Genomic DNA, 7,808 nt, shown 5'->3' on the forward strand with positions numbered 1-7,808 from the left:
AAAAAAAAAAAAAAAAAAAAAGACATGGAAAAGTATTTACAATATGGAAATAAGGAATAATGAGATTAGGATTTCAGACTGCTTTCTGCCAAGAGAAAATATATTTCTGAAGTTCTAAACAAACCTTCAGCAGCAGGACTTGTTTAGCCACTACTGCCCATCACCTCCAGACAACTATCAATAGCAACATGACACAGTTTTATATTTCTTTGCATTGTATAATATTTTTGTACATTTAAAATTGAAAGAAAAAAGATTTCAGAGATAGAAAGTTCTGTGTGATGGTAACTGTCTCCACTGTGAAGGCCATGGAAACTGAAAGAGAAGGACAGCAGCCCTTTGATGTCAGTGAGCTCTGTGCTGCATCTTGTAGCCTCCATGGCAACAACAGCAGGACTAAGGCTGGAGGTAGGCCCTCAAGTCTCCAGTGAAATGGCCGGGGGACACATTCACAACCTTATCACTACAGAGCAGAAACTAAGTGAATAAGCCAAAAGTACTCAGACTTCTGATTGTCCCTGAATAACCATTCTGCAAAGATAGTAACCACTGAGAGTTGTGGTTCCAGCCAAAATAAGAAATGAAATGCTGTAGTATTAGTCACTTTTCCATCCTTGGGACAAAATACTGAACGGTGCAATTTATAGGAGAGGTTTACTTTGGCTCTCGGTGCTCATGGTTTCAGCAGATCAAGTCCATGGTTGGCCGGCCCCAAGACAGATGCAGTGTGGTAAAACGCATAGTAAAGAAAACCTATTCAATCCAGGGTGGACTGTGAGTTAGTTGATACATTGTGTCAATTTGGCGGAATCAGCTCAGGCAGTTCTCTGGGTGGGGGCCTGCAGGTGGGTAGGGCCCAGGAATTGAGAAAGGCTTCCTGCCGCCCTGCCCGGCTTCAGTGGAGAAGTTCCAGTCTTCAGAGGAGCTTGATCTTGGCAGCTGCACCACTTTGGAAGAGCTACAATCTCCGCCATGGAGCGCCAGTGTTCGCAGTCAGCGCAGAAGGGAGAAGCTTAATGGACGCAGCAGCTGCTGCTCCTCCTCTGCTCTTCATTGTTTTCTGCTACATGAACTGCTGCCGAGCGCCTTGGAGCCAGCGGGATATGGACTGAACCCTCCAGTAACTGTGAGCTAAATAAACCTTTCCTTCCTTCATTTTGAGTGTAGAGTATTTGTCCTAGCAATGAGTAAAAAGTAACTAAGACAGACAGGAAGGGAAGAAAGAGAGCACGGATGTACCCTTCCAGTGAGCCACCTCTTCTGGCCACGCCTCACTGCTTAACAGCCATAAGTTAATCAATGGATTGATCCATTGATGAATATAGTGCTCCCTGACTCAATCACTTCCCCTAGTCCCCACCTATGAACATATCTTTTAGACATAAATCAAAACAAATGCCAAGGCACAATCACGTCAAAGTTCAAGAAAGGCATTTCCTTTTGCCGTGACTGTAAATAACTTATTTTAGGGGCTGCTCACCAGACATAATGGTGCACACCTGTAATCCCAGCACTCGAGAGGCTGAAGCAGGAGGATTGTCATGAGTTTGAAGCCAGCCTGGGCTACACAGTAAGACCCTGTCTCAAAACAACGTGCTCAAAAGACATATCTTCTTAGCCCAACTAGAGCACATGTTCTGTGTCAGTTGCCTGGACACAACAGTCGCAGAATGGGCCTTCAAACTGGCACTTCCCCAGAACCCTGATACTTTGAAAAATATAAAGGTAATGCATAGGCCAGTGATGTAGCTCAGGGGCACAGTGCCTGCCCAGCAAGTGCGAGGTCCTGAGCTTGGTTCCTGGTACCGAAATAAATAAATAAATAAATAAATAAATAAGCTGGGCATGGTGGTACACACCTGTAACCCCAGCACTCAGGAGGCTGAAGCAGGAGGATCAGTGCAAATTCGAGGCCAGCCTGGGCTACAAAGTGAGCTCAAGGCCAGCCTGAACTGCATCACAAGACTCTGTGTTGAAAAGACAAAAATAAATAAGTAAAATAAAATAAAGGTAATTCCCAGAATTTCTCGCTCCCCCACCTATATAAAGAAACCTGAGCTTTCCATTAAGTTTTAGACATTGTCTTCTTTCTTTGTTTATTGCCTGCTGTTTTGTTTCATGCACACACCAGCTCAGAGGCACTGTGCAAGTAGAGTCTACCACTGCCTCTCCAGCACAGCACACACCTACAGAATACAGGTGCTCATATACCCTTGGAGAAAGAATTCATTGGGAGGTGCCAGTTTTCAATAGAAATATTCTTACTTGGCAAAATAAAAAGCTGCCAGTTGTGCATAGTTCTTCATTTTTTAAAGGTATTATTAGGTCTGGGACTATGGTAATACAAGAACTGGCCTCAGGCACCCTACAGCACAGCTGTTGTTAGAGGGAAGGAGGAAGAGCAGGACAGTGGATGGCAGGGTAGGTGGGTGGATGTGAGTGAATGGGTGAGCAAGTGGGTGGTTCTGCTCTGGGAAAACAACCCCCACCTGCTGGGTGTGGTGACTGACAGGAGGTGGCCAGGGGTAGCTTCCCAGGGCTGCCCACCTTGCAAGCTCACCTAGGGAACCCTTCACAGCTCATAGTGCGGTGGGCTGTGGGCCCTGCTGCACGTTGGGTCAGCAAGGCCCCCAGTATCCTCCACAACACACATCCCACCTGCGGGACTCCCGGCCGTGCCCACGGGCGCCCCAGCCACCCGGCGCTCAGGTGCGCGCTCCGGGGGGCCTCCAGGCCAGTGCGCGTGCGCACAGGTGCCACCGGCCGCCCCGCCCTGGGCTTGGCCACCTTCCCGGAAAACTTGTGGTTGGCTGTTGCCCTCGGGTTGTCCCGGGCCATGGAAAAGGCGTCGTCGGGGGCTCAGGCCCGGCCGAGAGAGGGAGACCCGGGCCGGCGCCCGCGCCCTGACCCGCGCCACCCCGAGCGACCACGGGCCCGAGCCGGGGAGCCGCGCGGGGAAAGGAACGGGGACGCGCGCAGGGACGTCGCGGGCCGGCGCGAGGACCGGGACAGGCACCGGGACAGAGGCCGCGACGCCCGGCCTGACCGGGCCCAGGCCGCGGGCCGCCGCGCGGGTGAGCAAGGAGTCCCAGCAAAGTCCCGCCAGAGCCGGAGGCCGGAGCAGCCGCGGGGACCCGGTTGGGACGCGGCCCCGCCCCCCTGGCCCGCGCCCTGGGAAACCCCGGAGCCGCCGGCCCCGAGGAAGGAGGGGTTCGCGCACCGCGGACCGGAGAGGTGAGGGGGACTGGGGCCGAGTCGCGGAGGGTCCGGGTGAAGTGAGAGTAAGGGGTGAGGGGCGTCCAGGCACTGCACTGGTCCCCCTGCTACTCCTCCTAGGAAGCTGCTCTAAAGGAATAAACGACATTTGTCCCTTTGGCGCTTTTGGGGTTGACCCAGGGGGGGAAGGAAAACCTAACTGTGTTCCCAGCTTGTGGCCCAAACCGGATTAGCAAAGCAGAACGTACTCTTCTTGCAGTTGCAGGGTCTGTGTTTGGGGGTCCAGAAAGGAGGAAGTAGTCTTGAGTAGTTGTGGTGGGTGGGGCTAACCAGAGGCTCCTCCCTCAAGCTCCTTCCAGTGGTCCTAGGGCCGCCCTAAGGGCAGGAGACCCTTGTCCTGTGTTCTAAAGTCAGCCCAATAAAGAGTTAATAGAGTTGTGCGGACCGGCCCCCGGGGTGCTCTAAAATGGGGATTGAGACTGGGTGTGATGCACGCGCGCCTGTAATCCCAGCACTTGAGAGGCTGAAAACAGTAGGATCACTATGAGTCCCATCTGGGTAGTGAGAACCTGTAGACCTTGTAGTAAATACATTTTAAAAAATTAAAAGAAAAAAGAGTTAATAGAGTAATGTATTACCCCTTCCAGGTCTGTATGCATTTCAGAAACACAGCTGGGAGAGCCTACACTTTCATCCGATGAACTAAGCCTATCCACACGTCTCCCACCGAAGGCATAGACTGTCACCCTTTTGTCTCTGAGGCCATTCTAGGTAGCCTCTTTTAAATCTCACGACAGCTGGCGATCTCACTGTCCTGAATAAACCAACTTCATTGTTTCTGCCTTGAAGGACACAGCATTCCCATAAACCCTGTAAGGAGAGAGCACCCAAATGTTCTGGAAGGCTTGTGAGGTACCAGAGTGTAGGTGTAACAGAGAGACAGGGTGGCCTGGTCCCCACACCCCACCTAGGGAGCTAACATTCAGTCCAGCTGCACAAATGCTGCTGAGGGCCGGTGAGATAGCTCAATGGAGTAAAAACCTGCTTTGGCAAGTGCCCAGACCAGGATTTGATCCTGGTCCCACATGCTACGTCAGCCCCACCCCTGGGTGCACTGAGCCAGAGCCAGAGTCAAGGCATAGTGGCACACACCTGTAATCCCAGCGCTGGGGAGGCTGAAAACAGGAGGATCACTACGAGTCCAATATGCATAGTGAGACCCTTTACCAAATACTCAAATGAAAAAAAAAAAAAAAATGCTGCTGAATGGGCAGGTTATGTTCCAGGCCCAGGGACTGAATAGATGGGATGTCACCCTTGCCCACCCCACCAAGGAGACAGGTTCTGGGGCCATGGATGCCTTCTGCCTTTTGACACCTAGCATTCCTGTGGGACCTGGGAGGTTGAGCCCAGTCTTTCCCAGTTGTTACCACACAGTGGGAAAGCTACTATCCTGAGTTTATGTTATATTATCTAAAACCAACTAGCAGGACAAAGGGTGTGTCAGATATGTCACTGGCCCTTGCTCTTGTTCTGGCTCAAGCCACATCATACTGCAACTGCCTGACTAGGAAATCAACCTACGTTTGTAGGTTTCCTTATAAACTAGAAACCCAGTTCCCCCATTCCACTCCATTGCACCCTATAATGAGTGAAGGAAATACTCAGGTTTTTCTGCCTCTTTTGCTCACAACAGGTTTGATGCTTGAAACTAAGTGGTAACTTATTTTTGTCTCTTCTCTGGTTAAACATTTAATGGTCAGGATGCAGGGATGGAGCTCTAGCATGGGCTAGTTGCAGCATAGTGTGACAGGGTCCCTGCAGGAGGAACTTGGAAAGAATGGGGCTGGGCTCCTAGCCAGACTCAAGAGAGTCACTAGACCTCAAGTTGATCTCTAGAGAAGGAAGAAGGGAAGACTGGCAGAGGCAGATGAAGGTGTTTCCTTCAGAGCACTAGCTCTGCAGTGACCCAGAAGCGTGGCACAGCCCATCAAGTTTTGGCAAAGAGAAACCCACCATAGTTGAGTTTGTGAGTTGGAGGTTATGAACACAGAGAGGCATACAAGGCCCCCCTCTGAGGAATTAAAAGTTTTAAGAATCTCAAAGCTAAGACAGACATGACCATGTTGTAGAACGATCCCTGGATCCCAGCAAGTTGAGTGCAGCCTTCCGTTGAGTCTTGGACAAAGACCACTGTGTGCTAAATAAAGCAGGAAGAGAAGAAACTGAAAGTACCAAGGGTAGCAGAGGAAGAGATGATCAGAAACTCTCAGATGTTGTCTCTCCATTTCCACATGCCTCGAGGGATTCCAAAGTAAGGGACAAAAGAGAATGCCAGCCCAGAGGACAGTCAGGCTCTTCTGGATGCAGTGACTTTTGATCAGGCGTGGTCCATGCTGAATGGAGAACCTCAGCTCCCAAAGAAGGTAGTTCACAGATACCTGGTTAGACAGCTACTTGGTTAGTCAGCCCCACAGGCAGGTGAACAAAGTGGCTTCAGTGGTGGTGATGCTCAGATACATAGGATTACAGGATCTGTCACGAGTTACTTAGAGAGATGTGCCACATGCTCAGATGTCCTGTGGGGCCCTAGCCCAGGGGATTCTCTGGAGTCTGAAACCCGGTGCAACATTTGTGTCTGTTCTGCATATTTTATAGCGTTTCAGCCTATCACAGATTCACAGGTTCTAATACTAAGCGAGCCACTGAATTGGAAGCCCTTTTCTAATGGCTGCATGTGCTTTCCAGTTATGGTGAACCCCCTTCCGGGAGATATGTGCCTGCACACCCCAGGTCTGGCCAAGAGGAAGTGGAATATTACCAGTCAGAGGCTGAAGGACTTCTGGAATGCCACAAATGCAGATTCTTGTGCACTGGGAGAGGTGAGCCTCAGTGGAGTCAGCTTGACCGTTGGTCATTGCAAATCGTGCTAGAAAATGGGGGTGGGGGGCGATTCTGAGTTGGTTAACCAAAATTAAGCAGACTTACTTTTTGGGGTTCCTAGCATTTTCATTTTATATTTGCATGGGGTTCTTACCTTCAAAAAAAAGAAGGTCTGCAAAGTGCTGGTAGACTTCCTGTGATTTTTGGCCTGCAGCATCATGCAGCTGTCCTTGCAGCTTTCAGACGCCAGTAGAAGTGGGTTGTCATTTGTTGGCAAGGAGGCTCCACTGGCTGAGTTTGAGGAGAGGGAAAATTGCCCAGTAGGCAGCCAGTTTGCAGCCCAAGCCACATGAACAGGAGCAGATGATCTCCTTGGAGACCTGATGTCCAAACACTTAAATCAGTGACTTTCATTTTTAAGTAAGCCTTAAAATTCACTTTTATTACATGAAGAATACATATATACATTTGATCAGTGACTTAAATGTCATTGCCGGGGATACCCAGGAAGAAATAATTATATTTTACATTCAGGCCAAGTTCAGACACACAGGAACAAAAATGTCATGAAACTGTTTACCTTAGTATATACTCAGTGCACCATTTCCTGTTGCATCAGAAACAAAAATCAAAACAAACAAAAACCCACCTTATTGTATACCCAAAGCCTGAAAAACAAATAATACATGCCAGCTCCAAATGTGGCTTCCCAGGGTTCTCTCTTAGCACAGGCCCTGGCCTTGCAAGTAATGAAGAAAATCTGGTTTGTCAGGACGAGCTGTAATGGTGCATGTGATTTGTGAGAAATCTCCCTGGGCTGCCTGTGACTAAGGGAGAAAACACTCCAGCCTAAGGGGGAGAAATCCTGCAATTCATAACTAAAAATGTATTGTAGGATGATTACAAGGATTTACATGATTATAGGATTGTAAGAAACTTAGATGAAAAGGCTCCAGGCAGGGCCGGAACATAGTTCAGTGGCACAGTCCCTGCCTATCAAGTATAAGAGCCTGAGTTTGATTCCTGGTACCAAAAGAAAATAAGGGGGAAAAAAGGTTCTGGGTAATCTAGGCACAAGAATCATTACCCAAATTTACATGTGTAGGCACAATCCCATTGCCTTAATTTTCTCAACAACTCCTGAGGCTCAAAGGGGCCTTGTGAGTTACCCGAAGTCAGGGCTGGTACGTTAAATCCAGAGCTGGAATTGAAACCCTCTGAGGCCTCAAATGGTTTAGTTGCTTGACTTTCTTCTCCCAGATGATACAACTTTTGGGAAAGAGCCTGGACTGGCCAACAGGCTTTCATCCTAGAGAGATTTTTTGGTCTTTTTCCTTCTGTTATTGACTTACAAAGAGAAAAGGGCAGGGCTTGGGGCTTCTGATTGAGAAGCTGTAATCCAGCCTTGATTGCGTCTTGATTTGGCTTTGAGTCTGAAGTTTGGGTTTCCAATCCAGGTCATAAAAGGATGGTTCAGCCCTCAGAGGCTAACATATTCAAGCTTATAAAGACCACTGGATGTGCGAGGCAGGTATAAGCACAACACAACACCAGGAACTTGTCTCCAGCAGGAAACACATACCTGGGTAAAGGTCACCCAAAGTGTTTTAGACCTGCCTTAGAGTGGGTCATTTGTTACTTCTTTTCTATGCCAGTGAAATCACAGAGAGAGAGAGAGAGAGAGAGAGAGAGAGAGAGAGAGAGAGAGA

At 49.1% G+C, this 7,808-nt stretch overlaps 1 protein-coding gene across 3 annotated transcripts in view; it reads left to right on the forward strand.

The window, feature by feature from the left end:
- The first annotated feature begins 2,805 nt into the window (after positions 1 to 2,805).
- Positions 2,806 to 7,808, forward strand: part of Marveld3 (MARVEL domain containing 3) — a 22,934-nt gene continuing 17,931 nt past the window's right edge. For all 3 annotated transcript variants that reach the window (XR_002819887.1, XM_023709348.1, XM_012513513.2), the window contains exons 1-2: positions 2,806 to 3,234; positions 5,965 to 6,098. Coding sequence is in view for 2 of the 3 variants with exons in the window: in XM_023709348.1 (XP_023565116.1) it covers positions 2,837 to 3,234; positions 5,965 to 6,098 (532 nt within the window). In the remaining variant the exon portion in view is untranslated. The remainder of the gene's footprint in view (positions 3,235 to 5,964; positions 6,099 to 7,808) is intronic.

The sequence above is a fragment of the Octodon degus genome, unplaced genomic scaffold, assembly GCF_000260255.1.
Source record: "Octodon degus isolate 3935 unplaced genomic scaffold, OctDeg1.0 scaffold00011, whole genome shotgun sequence".
Lineage (NCBI taxonomy): Eukaryota > Metazoa > Chordata > Mammalia > Rodentia > Octodontidae > Octodon > Octodon degus.